Genomic DNA, 17440 nt, shown 5'->3' with positions numbered 1-17440 from the left:
CATGCACAACAGTCTCTAGAGTTTACTCCGAATGGTGCCAAAAACAAAAAACTTTCAGTGAGGGGCAGTTCTGCGGATGGAAACACCTCGTTGATGAGAGAGGGCAACAGACAATGGCCAGACTGGTTCGCAATGACAAAGTCTACAGTAACTCAGACAACTGCTCTGTACAATTGTGGTGAGAATATAATCTTAGAATGCTATTCTGAGATGTGGGTTGGCGCTGTTTCGGCGGCATGAGGGGGACCTATACAATATTAGGCATGTGGTTTTACTGTTGTACCGATTGGTGTATTTTAGCCAAAAAAAATTAGATGTTATTTATGACCTTTAGACTGCAAAGCTATTTCTCACAGCCTTGTTTTCATTCCCATCAAAAATCAAATAAGGCGCTAATCTGAATAATGTCTGTCTATGGAACCAGGACTCAAGTTCAGACCTAATATATGTATTTTAAAATAAAGCCATGCAAAATCTGATCTGAACTTAAGAGCCAGTGATCACCATTTTCCTTGTACTCCTTTTGTGTTCCACGATAAATTATGACAGCATTTTCAGTTTAAAACAAATGATGTTCGGAAGGTGACGTGAATCTGGGGTTTCTTCCTAGTGTCCATTATTAAACTAAAGGTATTTGAATATATACTAGAAATATATTATATTTGAATACTACATATCCTACCACATAAAACATGGCAGGAGTGTTGTAGGATCTGTATTATTAAAATAAGTGGTCAAATTAAGCAAGTGTTCACTTTAATGATTACAAATGTGTTCAATTAATTCACAGATAAGCTTAGGGCTCTAAACAACCTCTTTTATGGTTTACAGAGGGCTCAAAAAACAAGACTCGGGTAAAGTTGCATTCATGGGATTTATTGGTGAACACACGAAATGTCCCAGTTCACAAGAAAAGGGGTAAATTTACCACAAGAGAATACCACCCTCTAGCATACTCTCATACACCCACACAAGCTCGCTCGCATACACACCCTAACTAGTCTTACCTGTGATTCCCGATTTCCTTAAGGTACCAACAGAGCACTAGACATTACAAGACTTGCATATTTGAACCTTTTCCACTAAAATGTTTGCACTGAAAATGCTGAACAAGTGCTGGTCGCACATTCCTTTCTACGCTTCGAGCATTATGAGTGAGTTGTATCAAAAAAGACAAATTTGAGTTAAGTTACAATGCAATAAATGCAGCGCATATCATTAGTGATTATAGGAACAATGTGTAAAGCAGCAGTTTAGGAGCTCTTCAAGGTTTTGAGGTGTCTTGAATAAGACCGCAATTAAATAAGCCCTAACAAACTCAATTTAAACAACATTTTACAATTTTTAATACATCTACAACAGCTGGATGTTATGAACAGAAAAAGTGGTTAAAGTTAATTCCAGGTTTATTTTAAAGTTTGTTCCAAGAGAGCTCCCAAACCACTGACATAAAATGACCAACTGACCACACACTCATACATACATTTCATTTTTTTTTTTGCTCATTGAAAAAGAAAAAAAAAAAGAAAAAAAAGCCTGATGTTTCTGAAGGACGTGCACCCAGCATAACAGTGTCAAATATCTATATAACACACTGATAAAAAGCAAAATGGCAGCTGATCTGTAAGTCCAGTTTTGAAGCGTGAGGATTCAAGGGGTCATTTTACACTAGATCTACTGAGGGCAGTTTTTTGTGGAAAACAGCACAAAGGGTAGACCTCTCCTTGAGACTCCAACCGATTCACTTCAACATGAAGCACACATCCAACAAGAGGAGAGGAAAGAAGAGAGGAAAGAGGAGAGAATCACTCCACAGCTTTGAGAGTGAAGGAGAGGCGAGGTCGGGACTTGCCCTTCCCCAATATAATCTTCTGCTCCTCTTTCTGTTGTTTCTGCCTCTCCTGCTCAAGTTTCAGTCGTTCCTCATGGATCTTCCTTTGTTCTTCCACTATACGTAGCTGATCCTCAGCCTGAAACAAATCAAAGGCATGCTGTAAAAACACATTATGTAATAACACCACATTTTGTAATAACCTGCACCATTTTGTAACAAATATCTTAAGAGGCAAAATATAATAAATTTCCCTGCATTTTGTAATAATTTATAACATTATTAAGGGTTGGTGTTATTTTTGTGGGAAAAATGTATAGTTAATGCATTATGTAAAACCTGTTAAAATTACACTAATTAAAACTTGCTCTAGAGCAGGGATTTTTAAAAATGCTCAGCCCAGGGCCCAAATAAGACATTTTGTTTACCTGGGACCCATGCTAACTAAACTGTGCAATATGCTCTATTTGCTGTATCCATTAATTTATTCACTTTTCTAAGACTAAAACTGTTATGATATAGACTAATTATTTTAGGACAAATACTATCCTTACACTGAATTCAACTGAAATTAAACATTTGAATATGCATTCAAACATGCTCACTCTCAAATTGTTGATATATAAAAAAGTCTAAGTTAAAATTGATAAATTACATCTGGTTAGAACTGGAATAAAATATCTCATATTACGAAGCACTGAGCTTCCTCAACCCTTCCTAACCCCTTCAAACATGTACCATAGCAACCCATAGTTTCCCCCAAAAATAAACTGTGGTAACTTAGTATTATTCAGGAAAATACTTCTTACACAGTTTCAAGGTGATACCATATGAAAATAAAGGTAACAATAATTGCAGTAACTGGATGTTTTGGCGGAAACTATGGTTACCTTGGAAAATGGTCGCAGAGTCCCCGTACATACTTTTGGAAACAATAGTTTCAAAAAAATGGATAAGATACAAAAAGAGGTCACACGGAGATGTGGTTGGCATTGCAAAGCACCCATACTGAATGCTCATATGTGCCAAGCACATTGATAACCATGGGTCAAACATATTTTAAGCCCATGTCGATGGAGTGCTACTTTCATGGTAATAGAACTTCCACATCATTCAAATGAAAGATGTTGTAATGTAAATGTTAAAATGTAAAATAACAAAATCTTGAGTATCCCCACAGAAGTGTTGTCAAGAATGAGGTAGTCATTTTGTGCATACTCAAAATAAATAAAGAATTGTTCCTCAAGAGCTTTCAATTATCAGTGCACTTGATATTCAATGTTCACCCACTAGCTAGTATAAATAAGGGTACTCTGAATAAAAGAGTTCATGCTGGGTTTCTCACCTTGTCCAATGAATGTACATTACCTTTTTTAGTCAATTGTGATTACTGTATGATAATTCTAAAGAGATTGCTTTTGGATTTAGAAGTGACATGCCTGTAAATTGCCATTTTTAAATTACCAGATATTTTCAGGTTTTCTCATGAAACTCTGTCATATATAACCAATAGATGCTTTTAGTGTGGACATACCAAACATCCCCCCACCACCTCTTCTAAGAGAGCATGTTTTAAAAGCTTCAACATTAACTATTTTTTTCCCCCCAGTCTACATATTTGAAACCAAAAATGCACTAAACTGTTATGTTTCACCTTTGTTTTTGTTTTTATTGTTGTCTAAAATACGTGCTTGTCTTGTTAAATGTTTCATAAACTATATATATATTTTTTACATATGTAATATATGTAAAATACGAACCAGCTTAGCCTGTGCATCTGCAATTTTTCGGTTGTTTTCTTCCAAAATTCTCTCCAGCTCTTCTCGTTTGGATTTTTCTTTCTCCTAAAGGGGTGACACGGTGACATGTTATGGCGGGCCATCAAATTCTCCAAAACAAGTCCCCATACATCCAGTTTAACACTCAAACACATCTACACTTGCACAACCAAGTACCAGCTAGCAACATTCACACAATCTTTCTCACCCGCATTCAAGCGCTCACCACATTTCACATTTTCGATCTGCAGCATCAAATGTAAAAGTCTAAAGCTTACCTATACGTATACAACAATGACCAAAAAACCCACCCACGGATGTATTCAGTCACAACTTAAAACCTGCTACATTTTATCCAGACATTCATTTATGCATTAATTTACATACATACAGAACAGGTATATAAAGACAACACATCAACAACTAACAAAGAATCTCATTCTTTTGCAGATGAAAAAAGAAAAAAAAAAAAAATAATCAATCAGCTTGTTCTCTCTTTTTTAAATTTATAAGCATCCATAGGCAAGAAGTTTCAAAAGAAAATGAGAGAGAAAAAGAAACTTAAAGGAGAGATTGAATAGTAGAAGCTCACCAATGCTTGTATACCTACGCTTTTCTCCATTGACTGTGTACTGTACCTACACAACTGCTGATTAAAGGGGTGAGTATTTACTGCCAGGTCCCGTGTGTCCCGTCCTGGACAGCGCAGCACCTCCCCTTTAAAATCACTTGAGCGGCTAGCACAAGCTAGTGCTCTTACACATCAACACCACATGCAGTATAGCACAGTCCAGGAAAATTATGTTGATCATAACCATAAACATTACCGTGTGGGGACATCAGGCTATTAAATGTTAAACGTTGTTAATGACTGCAAAAACACAAAGATGGGGTCATTCATTAGATTACTGCATTTGTTTGAAAACAAAAAGAGTTATGTGCTGGGGTCTAAGCTCAATGGCAAACTATGGTGAGTGTATGTGTGTGTCAGTGTGTGTCCCCAGACACCAGCACTCCTGAGGAAAAGGAAATTGTGAGGACACAAAAGTACATTTACAACACTGCACTTTTAATGACGTCAAAACGTAAGAGTCAAAGGGAAAATGGTTTAAGAAATCTGCATTAAAATCAGTAATTAATAAATATAAAGCACAAATGACAGAAAATGTTGAGCAATAAAGGGAGGGGGTGGAATGTTTTATGATGCAAAGAAGACAAAATCATCCTATTAGCAAATGCTAAATCTACAAACAACACAGATTAATTTAACACTTCTGTAACGGAGCATATTGGAATAGCCTATAGATGATGGGCACAACTCTAAAATGAGCAGAAGGAGGGCACATATCTAACCCTATTAGTGCTGAGCTGCTGGATATTGTGTGTGCTTGAGGAATGGAATTAGTTTCTTGTTCATAACACATGGAGTCTCTACAATTAGTGCATGCTAACCCTCCTATAATATAGTGACAGGTATGGGTGAAATTACAAGCTGTGGCTTCCACAAATTAACTAGTTAAAGTGCGGTATGGTAGCCACAAGTGGTCTGATGTGCTTGCAAAACCTAAAACAGCATTATGTCTTGACCTTTCAAAGCATATTAGACAATGGTGGATGTTTAAATTGAAAGCTCTGGAACAAAAACAGTCCTAGTCTGAATGCAGAGTGACCTTTTTAAGAAAATCTTTTTATTCAAGATAAACAGTTTCATACCCTTGTGAAAGTAAAACAATAAGACATAAATAAATGAGCAGGGTAGTGATGAATAAAAAGAGAGGAGAGAGAAGATGGGATACACAAATTTTGGTCCCTCACAGCCATGGCAAAACATTCACTTTGAAACCCCTGAGAGAGCACTAGAGGTGTGTGTGTCTGCTGGGAAATGTCCCATTGACCCTGATTCAATGAAATCGCATTAATAAAACATAACAGAAAAAGTGCAAAGCTTGTCTGTCTACAGAATAAAGACGCCAAACTCCACCGGTCACAGATGCCACGGATCCCATGACCCACTAAACATCCACTTGAATAATGTCCTTAGTTATTCCCAACAGTTCATTAAACATCACGTTATAAAAAAATATAAGTTTAAACTAATTTGCATCCCAACAACTAATTGCATTCCCCACCCAATTAATTTAGCAAATTTATTTCTATCTTCCTCAGCTACTTTGCATCTCCTGCTCTCTCTTGGGGTGGAACGAGTGTTAGGTTGTGCCAAGGCAGCAGGTGTGTGGTTTGCGGCTTAGCTCCGCTGTGTTCCGAACGACCGAGCGTTACCTCTCTGGCTCTCTGGGCATTCAGTTCAGCCTGCCTCTGCCTCTCTAGCTCCTGCAAAAGCTGCGCCTCCATGATGCGCTTGGCCTCCTCCACCCGCCGCAGTACCTCCCGCTCAATCTCATCACGCCGTTTCTCAAGCTCCTCCTCCACGCGGCGAGCCACCAGCTCCTCTACGCGCCGTGCTGTCTCCTCCTCGATTAGACGCTCTTCGATCTCCTGTTGACGGCTGTGGGGGAGGAGGACGATACAAGAAAGAAAAGCTCAAACATTGCAGTTTCATCATCAGAGATCAGACCCTTAACTTATACACAATGATAAATGTAGAGTGAAGGCTGATGGAAAACTAGTAACCTTAGAGTAACATTAATCGAGCTTACACGACAAATGCTGCAGCCTAAAAGTCATAACGTCAACTGAAGGGCTCGTGTCAAAAAATGAGTGGACGTTACAGCGCTATGGACCTAAGTTGTACAAAAATAAACAGAAATGGTGTTGATGTTAAAGTTGCTGCTGTGTTCAGTCAGTCGATATCTGTATTGCATTGTCACTGCTCTCTTGTTTGGTACACAATGACACATTATTAGCTGGATAGCTAGCTAGTTAGCAGCTACCTAGCCTCATTATTGGTTTACATGACAGAAGGTCTAGATAGCCGCTAGTAAGCAATTTTATTACTCTAATATCATGTTAACAAGCATATTGTTTAGGCTACTTCTTGTGGCTATACTTTTGAAACAGTGAGTATTTTAATGTTTAAATACATTTTTATGGTAATCAACATTATGTCCAGGGATGGGCATTTAGTAGTAATTTTGTAGTTTAGTACTCTAATAATTTAATAATCAGTTACTCGTAAATTAAAATGTAAGTTGAAAAAAAAAAACAAGCATGACATGTACGTTAAATTTAGGCTGTATTTTGTTTTATTCACAAACGTTACCAATAATGGTATCAATAAGCTTACTTCAACAAACTATGCTTTTCTTCTTTTTAAATGAACAAGAAGATTAAAACTTAAGATTTAAAAATAACAGAAAAAACACTTGCACTCACCTGATGTTTACATTAAAAAAACAAAAAAAAACAATACTGACAGCATTAGGGTAATGCACATACATAAACAGAGTCTACATAAAGGCTATGAAATGTTTATGATTTCACATGTTGTGAAAGTTGGCTTTTTAAAAAAATGTGCTCTGCATGGTTCAGAGATTTTACACACATGCACATATCCTGGTCTGAAAAGCTTCTGAGTTTCTCATAACGCTTCGCGTTTTCTTTCCACCATAAAAGAAGATCCTTGTCAGTTGGTATGTATGACTCTAACAAGAATCGAATACCAACAGAGAATTAAATAAGAATCAAACTATTACAAGTATTGCCACACTTGTTGAAAGCCCTTCTTTCAAGGGGAGCCTACAAGGTTAGCAAAGCAATGCATTACGCTGCGGTCCCATAGATATTCTGTGGGGGGAATACTGGCGGGGAGACCAGAGGCTGTTTTTTTTGTTTTTTTTGGTTTTGTTTTTTTTAATGGATGATTCAGTGTGCTGAATTAACTGCTTTTGTGAGGAAACAGCTCATAACTTTAACACTAATCTTCAACATGTTTTAAACTAAACAATTCTTTTAGGATTAACTATTTGTGGAGTTACTACCATAAAATTGCTGTTTTATAAGAGAAGACACGGACAATTTTGCAACAGGTAAGTGTCAGTTTACGGCTCTCCCCATTCATTTTTATTGTATCTGCAAACGGTGACTTACTGTCATAACACACTAGTTGACTGTTATGCTCTCTCCTATGGTAAAACATGGAGGTTTTCATCTCAGTTCAGAAGATCTTTGACCAAAGATGCCAAGATATACTTGTGCACATCCCTAATTATGCCACAAATATTGTTGATTGAGCTTAACCTGGAATATTCATTTAGACACACGGAGCATGTGTAAAATGCTGAGGCTAACTGTGGCCTAATTAATGTGTACTTGCTGGATGAAGCCGAGCTTTAATCGCATTATCTAGGTCTGTTAGTCCGACTTCGCAAAAATCGTACTGGTATGATTTCAGTCAGACTAAAATCAAACTTTCAAAGTGCATGTAAACGTATTGACTGATGCTCCAGTCTAATCATTGATCACCAGGTTTACGTCTTTAAAAATGGGAAATTAATTGGTAAATCAAAAGTTCACGACCGGTGATCTACAAAATTCTAAACTGAAACATGTTTTGCAGCACAGTAACATCATAAACCCTGTCATAATGGAAGGTCCGCCATCCTGGAAGGAGTTCAACATTACAAAAGCACGTTTTACAGTTGTTTACGCTTTAAGCATGACTAAAAAGAGTAGAGCAGGATGTCATACCTGGCCTTAAGACCAAACACAATGACACTGACAGACTAGTGAGTAAAGTGACCATAACACTGCAACCATCTCTTGATTTGATTTCAGTGGCATGAAACTTGATCCTATTCATCTTCGCCAGGGCCCCTTTTTGAGTTTTAAAACACCCTCAATGTGGTTTTAACTACTTAAAGAGAAGATGATCATCTGATCAGGCCTGAGGCTGCAGCACTTCTCTTCCTGTCCTTTCATTGGGATCCACCTTCTTTCTCTTCCACAAACCTCTTAACTTTATACCAGTTGTCTCCAAACATAAAAGAGATGTCAACAATCTGTGACAGCTCAGCCATATCGGTTAACATGGACAGCAGATCTCAGTGATGAGATGACCTGATCAGTGTGTTGAATGTTCATAGAATACAGACATGTAGCATGAAACGTATCACTTTTTTGAACCACTAGCCCAGTTCTTTCAAATTCGTATCAACATTAAACAGCATAGTGTTGCATCCTGATACATGTAACTGAAGTGATGAAGCTGTCCAAGCACGTGACAGTTTATAGAGACAAGTGAGCGAGATATGGGCATTATATCTTTCTATACAATATAGTGGTACATCTGGCAATTTGCAAATTATTTTAAACAAAATAAGACATATAGATAGATAAAGCTCACATTTTCCTCTGTCTCTCCATTTCTGCTCTCCTTTCCTCCTCTTCTCTCTTCTGTTTCTCTTCGAGGATTCTCTTGCTCATTGTCCGGCCGAACACGTCGGTCCGGTCGGGCGGTGAGCCGCCTCTGTCTCTTTTGCTGCCGGATCTGGAGCGGGATCGTCTGCTCCTCTTCTTGCTGGATTTGGATCTTGAGCGGCTCCGTTTGCGACTGTGTTTGGAGTGTTTAGACCGAGATGTGCTGCGGCTCCGCGAGCGACCCATCTTCTGCACAGTTTTAAACCGACTGACACCAGATGAGAGGGGCTAATCAATGCAGCACTGTCTGTAAAGTCGTTGTACAGTATTATATGACGGTTAACTGTGTTACTGTTTAATATAAACTCGTTTAATCACAGTCTTGCTTGTGGCTTTCTGCTCCAGTGAATCTACGGAATCAAACAATATGGCGGCGACTCCCTCCTGACTTTCTTATCCCATAATCCAACGCGTTCGACTCTTTCCGGTTATTTTCGGGATGACGATAATGTCGTGCAGGGTCATAATTTAAAACAAATCCCTTAAGTTTAATAATGATGGGCTTTTATTCAGGTATACATAATTTATCTCTGAATATAATATATATATATGTTACTCATAAAGAATTTGCTACAGTTATGGGAGCTATTCTATCTGGTATTTGTATGCTTTTTAAAAATGAAAAGCTCTCACTTAAGACGACAGCCTCCTTTCCTGAACCAGGCTGCGTTCCATTTCAAAATTGTATCCCCTTCACTCGCAAACTTCACTTCGTCTCATGGACTCGGATGTACGTCACTGCGTACGTTGCGCGTGTCCACTACTGGCGGAAGACATTATTTGGTGCTTCTCACTTATATTTGTATGTACTACTTTTATTAAGTTTGTACATCTGTATTTGTTATTTATGTATGTTTTTCCTTGGCAATAAAAAAAAAAAAAAAAAAAAAAAAAAAACACTACTGGCGGAAGACATGCAATGGGAGCATGTTGAAGGCTGAAGACAACTTGTGGAATTATTTAGTAATTTTTGCACCTGAGAAAACAATGTTTTCGGAGATTGATTTCAGAGGCTTAGGTATAAATCTTGAATGTTTAATTTATTTATTTTTTCATTAGAATTAATTGTTAGAAAGGATTAATCAAGATTTACACAAACGGAAATGGTAACATAACAATGAACACATAACTCTGTGATAAACAGTTTAAGGTAGCTACAAGTATTATGCTGTTAAATCTCAATATAACTTTTCCAAACTGCTTAATTGACCTAACTTCACTTCCATCATACATTAGAGTTGTGTGGGGGTGGAGTTTATGAAGTGCAATCTGCTGTCACATCACAATCATGTTGTATTGTGGGATATGGAGCTGCTTGAAGCATACATCAGAGTAGGCTCGCTCCCTCGGTCAAAATCGAGTGGTTGAGGGTCTGTCAACTGAAACTTCCGTCGCTCACTGGACAAAATGGAATGGACTTCCAAAATGGTGGCGGGGATTCCCCTGAGGGGAAGTGCTTAGGGGAGTTAGCCAGTGGATGTTAAAAGTGAAGTGGAACGCAGCCCCAGCTGATACCCCTATAAGCCTTTTTCACACTTCCACGTTTCTCGCTTCCGGGGGTGGCCCTCGCAGGGTAAACTTACTTCCGGTATCAACAATGGCCATTGAAATGTGAGCAAGATCTGCTGAAATCAAAGTCTTCATACAAATTAAATAGCGTGTAAATGTTTGATCTGACTTTATGCTTTGTTGGTGACTCTGCAAAGCTCTAATTAACAGTCTGACAACTTTAAGGAAGGCATAATGCGACTGAATCCAGCATATTCAATGATATATTCAAGCTGCTACTGGTCATAGACTACATCAGTAATAAATAACTATAATAATAAGATAAATACAATAATAAATTCTCATCGTTATTATCTGTGTCTGTTTGGGTCGTATCTGCATTATTGCAAGTAAAACAGCACGTGTGCTGCGAAGATCATCGGCAGCCAGCTCCGTTCTCTCACACAAGTGCAGCTCCAGAATGAGAAGCAGGGCAGGAAAAATCACATTTGATCGCTCCCACCATGGACACTTTTATAAACAGAGACACTTCTGTCATCTCTCCATCTGATATTTCATCTCATTTACACACTCCTGACATCATCATAAAACTGAGTGAAGTAAAATTAATGTTTGACATTCAGGATAAAATTAATTCAAGTCTTTTACATAGCACACGGTTCGAATTTTAAAATAAGATTTTAGTATCCCTATATATAAAAGATTGGAACCATGGAACAATGTTCCGAAAATATCCCTTTCGTGAGACAAGGCTGTTTTTCGTGAGACTGTTTTTATAATTTTTGAAAAATGTATATAGCTAATGTTCTTCCTATGTAAATCCTGTAATATTCGATGTAGTGCTTACGCCACTTTACACACGTTAATATTGTTATAATCAGTATAAAATGCATTGTTTATTGCACAGTTCCTTATTGCTCTCTACTGCTCTAGGAATGGTAGGGTTAATGTACATTGTGTATATAATATATATAATTTATGAAAATAGGTAAATTTAACAGGATGACTTGGTTTCATTAATTTGATTATTTATACATTTATACTGCATTTACAATTTTTGGGAGTTTAACACAAGGTTCAATGAGACATCTGTGTTGGGAGTATATAAAGCTTTTTAAAATTAATTTCTCGTGATACAGTGACGTGAGGATTCTCATTTATGCTAATGAGACTGAAGCTAGTGAAGAAGCCACACCAGCACTGCATTTGAGCATATAAACTCAAAAGAGACTGCAGCCTGAGTAGCCGAATCAGTTGGGAAAAGATGATAAATAAATTCTGTGTACATTATATTGTGACACTGTCGTAAGCGTTATTCGAGGTAAATGTATACTAAAGTAATAGCCACAAAGCCGTAGCGGAAGTAGCTTTACCCTCTGGTGACGTAGTTTCCAATTCATGTGAAAAAGGCTCATCGGTGAGATCTGTGGTCGTGTCTAGAAGGGATCCATCTCTCGTCAATCTCGCAAGATTCTTACAAGGCGCACAGCAACAAGGGCCGCTCATAAAAGGTCTTTTTAAATTGTCTGTTTTGATGAACAGTCAGTTTTGATGATCAGTTCAAGCTGTAAAATAAATATTTCACATAATAAATTTGATAACTTTAGCTCTACATCTGCTACTTTCAATCATGATATATTGTTTGTCACTGAAGAAGTACATCAATCAGCTCAATTGATGAGAGTCTGACTGGGTGGTCAAGTGGTAACAACAGGCTCGTTTGAGATGACAAACGCCTGCCTTGAAAGTAGATGAGAGTAGGCGGCTGCAGTCAGGGGAGAAGTGAGATACACGCTGTCAAGTCAGACAATTCTCACTTCTCATAGTGGATTAGACACGATAACAAAGGCAGATATCATGTGCTTTGTGAGAATGAGAGAATGCTTACACATACAAGGAATTTGTCTTGGTGACAAATGCTTCCAGTGCACAAACAATACAACAACAATACAATAATAATAATAAATAGAATAAAAATAAAAAGCAAATAGAACATATAAGTATATACAGAAATACACAATAAGACTTTTGAAATGTATTCCACTACAGATTACAGAATACATGCTGTAAAATATAATTTGTAACATATTCCGTTGGATTACTCAAGGTCAGTAACGTATTCTAAATACTTTGGATTATTTCTTCAGCACTGGTTGATTTTTTCACTTGTTTTGACTATAAAAACTCTGCCAGTACAGTAAGACAAAATACACATGTTAAAAATACATTCTCTGAAAAACCTAAATATTTTATGCAGTGTTGTTTCTAAAACAAGATCAATCTAATTGATCTTGTTTTAAGGATTTTTAGAAATTTTTTTACAGGAAAACAATAAAAAAAATATTATCAAGAATACGATTTTTGCCCTAATATCAAAGGTCTTACTAGAAAAAAAGCAATTATGATCCAACATGAATTTTTTTATTTTTTTTAATCCCCTTTTCTCCCAATTTGGAATGCCCAATTCCCACTACTTAGTAGGTCATTGTGGTGGTGCGGTTACTCACCTCAATCCGGGTGGCGGAGGACAAGTCTCAGTTGCCTCCGCTTCTGAGACAGTCAATCCATGCATCTTATCACGTGGCTTGTTGTGCATGACACCGCGGAGACTCCGCATGTGGAGGATCATGCTACTCTCCACGAACCATGCACAATTTACCATGCGCCCCATTGAGAGCGAGAACCACTAATCATGACCACGAGGAGGTTACCCCATGTGGCTCTACCCTCCCTAGCAACCGGGCCAATTTAGTTGCTTAGGAGACCTGGCTGGAGTCACTCAGCGCACCCTTCATTTCGAGCTCGCGACTCCAGGGTTGGTAGTCAGCGTCAATACTCGCTGAGCTACCCAGGCCCCCAGCGTGAATTTTCATGATAAAAAATATGACCGTGCCTAGCAACGTGCATATAAAATGGCTAGAAATAGCATTTTAGCTTAGTGTAAAGCTGACAATTTATACAAGGTTTATTTCTATTTCTTCTGCTCCAAACTTACTTCAAACTTAGTTCTCTGTCTGCTCGTATGAATGTAACACATGATAAGAAAGTGTTTCACCGCTGTTCAAATGCACTTTGGATCGCATCATTTATATGTATAAATGTTTTCCATCTGAAAGGACTGAATATTAAATGAAACAAATGACAATAAAATGCAAAGTAATCTCTTCAGTAATCAAAATACATTTTGAATGTAACTGTATTTTAATTACCATTTATTTCAATTGTAACTGTAGTGGAATACAGTTACTTATATTTTGTATTTTAAATACGTAATCCCGTTGCATGTATTCCGTTACTCCCCAACCCTGTATATATATATATATATATATATATACGTATGTACAAATACAAATCTGTTATATACATATAGTGCAGGGAATGTAATGGCAGAAGAGGTAGGATACAGTATGTTGGATTAATATAAATTGACTAAACTGTGTATTGCACATAGTTATTGCTCAATGGGGCAGTTATAATTGTTCATAAGACGGATAGCCTGAGGGGGAAAAAAACTGTTCTTGTGCGTGACGGTTCTGGTGCTCAGTGCTCTATAGTGCCGGCCAGAAGGCAACAGTTCAAAAAGGTAGTGGGCTGGGTGAGTGGGGTCCAGAGTGATTTTTCCAGCCCTTTTCCTCACTCTGGAAGTGTACAGTTCTTGAAGGGTGGGCAGGGGGCAACCAGTAATCCGCTCAGCAGTCCGAACTGTCTTTTGTAGTCTTCTGATGTCCGATTTCGTAGCTGAACCAAACCAGACAATTACTGAAGTGCAGAGGACAGATTCAATGACTGCTGAGTAGAACTGGATCAGCAGCACCTGTGGGAGGTTGAACTTCCTCAACTGGTGAAGGACGTACAACCACTGCTGGGCCTTTTTCACAATGGAGTCAATGTGGGTCTCCCACTTCAGGTCCTGTGAGATGGTAGAGCCCAGGAACCTGAATGACTCCACTGCAGCCTCAGTGCTGTTCAGAATGGTGAGTGGGGTCAATGTTGGGGTGTTCCTCCTAAAGTCCACAATCATCTCCACTGTTTTGAGTGTATTCAGCTCCAGGTTGTTTTGACTGCACCAGACAGCCAGCTGTTCAACCTCCCTTCTGTATGCAGACCATCATCATCATGGATGAGGCCGATGACAGTAGTTTTGTCTTTAAACTTCAGGAGCTTGACAGAGGGGTCCTTAACAGTGCAGTCACTTGTGTACAGGCAGAAGAGTAGTGGGGAGAGCACACATCGCTGGGGGGCACCAGTGCTGATCATACAGGTGCTGGAAGTGAATTTCCTCAGTCTCACTAGCTGCTGCCTATCTGTCTGAAAGCTGGTAATTCACTGACAGACAGAGGTGGGAAAAGAGAGTTGGGTTAATTTGGTCCGGAGAATAACTGGGATGATGGTGTTGAAAGCTGAACTGAAGGCCACAAAAAGGATCCTTGCATATGTCCCTGGTCTGTCCAGATGTTGCAGAATATGATGCAATCCCATGTTGACTGCATCATCCACAGATCTGTTTGCTCGATAAGCAAATTAAAGGGGATCCAGAAAGGGTCCAGAGATGTCCTGCAGGTGGGCCAACACCAGTCTCTCAAATGACTTCATGACCACAGACATCAGAGTGACGGGTCTGTAGTCATCAGGTCTTGTGACTTGACTTCTAATTGTGCAGCCCTGCTCTACAATGTTGGGGGGGGGGGGGGGGGGGTCTTGTAGCTAGTAATGTCTTTTAGGCCTATCCACACTGATGAAGGGTCATTAGCTGAAAACTTGTTTTTCAGCTTCTCAGAGTAGCTTCTTTTAGCTAGTCTAATCTCTTTTGTCAGTGTGTTTCTGGCCTGATTGTACAAGATTTTATCCCCACTTCTGTAAGCATCCTCTTTGGCCTGACGAAGCTGCCTGAGTTTTGCTGTAAACCATGGTTTGTCATTGCTGAATGTTAAATAAGTCACAGTATCTGTGAGCTCATCCAGATTGGTGTCTGCAGCATCAAAAACACTCCAGTCAGTGCAGTCAAAGCAGGCTTGTAGTTCCAGCTCTGCTTCATTGGCCCATCTTTTTACAGTCTTTACTACAGGTTTATCTGATTTAAGTTTGTGCCTGTAGGTCAGAAGAAGATGAACCAGACAGTGATCAGAGAGTCCCAAAGCTGCTCTAGGGACAGAGTGATATGCATCCTTTAATGTTGTGTAGCAGTGGTCCCGTATAATTCTGTCTCTGGTGGGGCATGTAATGTGCTGTCTGTATTTTGGCAGTTCACAGGTGAAGTTGGCTCTGTTAAAATCACCGAGAATAATAATAAGTGAGTCAAGGTATTGTTGTTCCGTGTCCGTGATCTGATCAGCCATCTGTTGCAGCGCTGTGCTCACACATGCTTGTGGAGGAATATAAACACTCACCAGAAAACACCCGTGGCAAGTAGAAAGGCTTACAGTTGAAAAAGAGCACTTCCAAATTAGGACAGCACATCTTCTTTAATGTTGTTACATCTGTACACCAACATTCATTGATGTAAAAGCATGTTCCACTGCCTCTCATTTTCCCCGTTAACTCCGCAACGTGATCTACTCTGAACAGCTGAAAGCCTGGCAGATGTAACATGCTGTCTGGAATGGCTTCACTCAGCCAGGTTTCTGTGAAGCACAAGGCAGCAGAGTTTGAAAAGTCCTTGTTTGTGCAGGTGAGGAGATGTAGTTTGTTCATTTTGTTAGGAAGAGGGCAGAGATTCGCTAGATGAATAGTCAGCAGCATTGTTCGAATGCTGTGCTGATGGAGCTTGACCAGCGTGCTGGCTTGCTTCCCTCGCTTGCATTTCATAGCTCGCTTGAACAACACAGCTGCGCCTCCTACTAAAATGTCGAGCAAAATGTCCGAATAGTCAAAAACCAGGAAAAGATTGTCTGGTATGTGCTGCCAAATGTTCAGTAGTTTGTACCTGGTAAAACAGATTGGAAAAAGTTATAACAAAATAATTGGACAGCTCCACAATGAGGCTGCCATCTGTGGCGCCATCTTGTAACATTAATAATTTGTTGTTAATAAAGTGGATGCATTTTAAATACTGTTGCTTTTAAATGAAAATAAATATGATGAACAAGACACTCAATGTACCTGTTATTTAATTCCCTCTATAAGACGTGTCTTCCCATCCATTTTTAGTTTAATAAAGACACATATTTTAATATTTCAGAAATACAATACCAATCACATATCACATTCAGAGACTGCACTGTCAGAGTGTTGGGAATATTCACATATAATGTATACACATGATATTATAGATAAAGAGAGCGAAACATCACTGTTGTTTAAGCCAATGAGCATTAAGCTGAGTCGTCAGCAAGTCATTTCCCTTCATGCTTGCAGTTAACTTTTTCACACTCCGGGTTTTGGAATGCAGAAGTAAACGTTTGCAGGGTAAACTTTGACAGCATTGAATAGGAGTGAATGAGAGATCACAGCAAATATTATTTTCACTGGCTCATTTGCTCCAAGACCAAAAAAACAAAAACAAAACACTATTACGCTTGAATGACTTTCCAGAAGTGTAAAAATACAGAGCGGTGGATTAAGACAGTAAAATGGAAGAAGATGCCAAATTTACTGTAACTCTCTCAGCAGCTGTAATCGAAACCCCCTCGCTGTGGTAATTCGGTTTTTAAAACTAATTCCAGGGTAATATAACACAAAGCATAATGTTATAAATTTACACTCAATATTTAAAAAATGTATGATATAAAAAAAATTGCGAGATTTACGCTGATAATTAAGGCTGAAACGCATCATCACTGTCTGTGAAAAAGGTCTACTGTGCTGCCTGACTGCTACAACTGCGGCCGCCTCGCTCTTGCTGGCTTATTTTTGACATGCGTTGTCATGTCATCACAGCAAGTCGGACAGATTTCTAACCGGCATGCACCTGCCGCTGATCACTGGTGATCAGTTCTGCGCAGAACTT

At 38.8% G+C, this 17440-nt stretch overlaps 1 protein-coding gene across 1 annotated transcript; it reads right to left on the bottom strand.

Moving 5' to 3' along the window:
• Positions 1 to 855: 855 nt before the first annotated feature.
• Positions 856 to 9425, bottom strand: LOC127447143 (arginine and glutamate-rich protein 1-A). Its single transcript, XM_051708757.1, has 4 exons — positions 8912 to 9425; positions 5890 to 6115; positions 3592 to 3675; positions 856 to 1970 (listed from the first exon to the last, which is right to left on the bottom strand). The coding sequence occupies exons 1-4, from the start codon at positions 9169 to 9171 to the stop codon at positions 1806 to 1808; spliced, it is 735 nt and encodes a 244-aa protein (XP_051564717.1). The 5' UTR covers positions 9172 to 9425; the 3' UTR covers positions 856 to 1805.
• Positions 9426 to 17440: the final 8015 nt, after the last annotated feature.

The sequence above is a fragment of the Myxocyprinus asiaticus genome, chromosome 10, assembly GCF_019703515.2.
Source record: "Myxocyprinus asiaticus isolate MX2 ecotype Aquarium Trade chromosome 10, UBuf_Myxa_2, whole genome shotgun sequence".
NCBI lineage: Eukaryota > Metazoa > Chordata > Actinopteri > Cypriniformes > Catostomidae > Myxocyprinus > Myxocyprinus asiaticus.
Note: the sequence above shows the minus strand (reverse complement) of the source record. Positions and strands in the feature narration are given on the sequence as shown.

What these genes read in the sequence shown, in the direction of transcription:
- LOC127447143 (XM_051708757.1), bottom strand. Translation starts at nt 9,171, where the DNA reads ATGGGTCGCTCGCGGAGCCGCAGCACATCTCGGTCTAAACACTCCAAA. An exon ending in ATGGAGAGACAGAGGAAAAT is followed by an intron (nt 6,116 to 8,911) that starts GTGAGCTTTATC and finishes CCTCCCCCACAG; the next exon opens with CCGTCAACAGGAGATCGAAG. An exon ending in ATGCCCAGAGAGCCAGAGAG is followed by an intron (nt 3,676 to 5,889) that starts GTAACGCTCGGT and finishes TCACCCCTTTAG; the next exon opens with GAGAAAGAAAAATCCAAACG.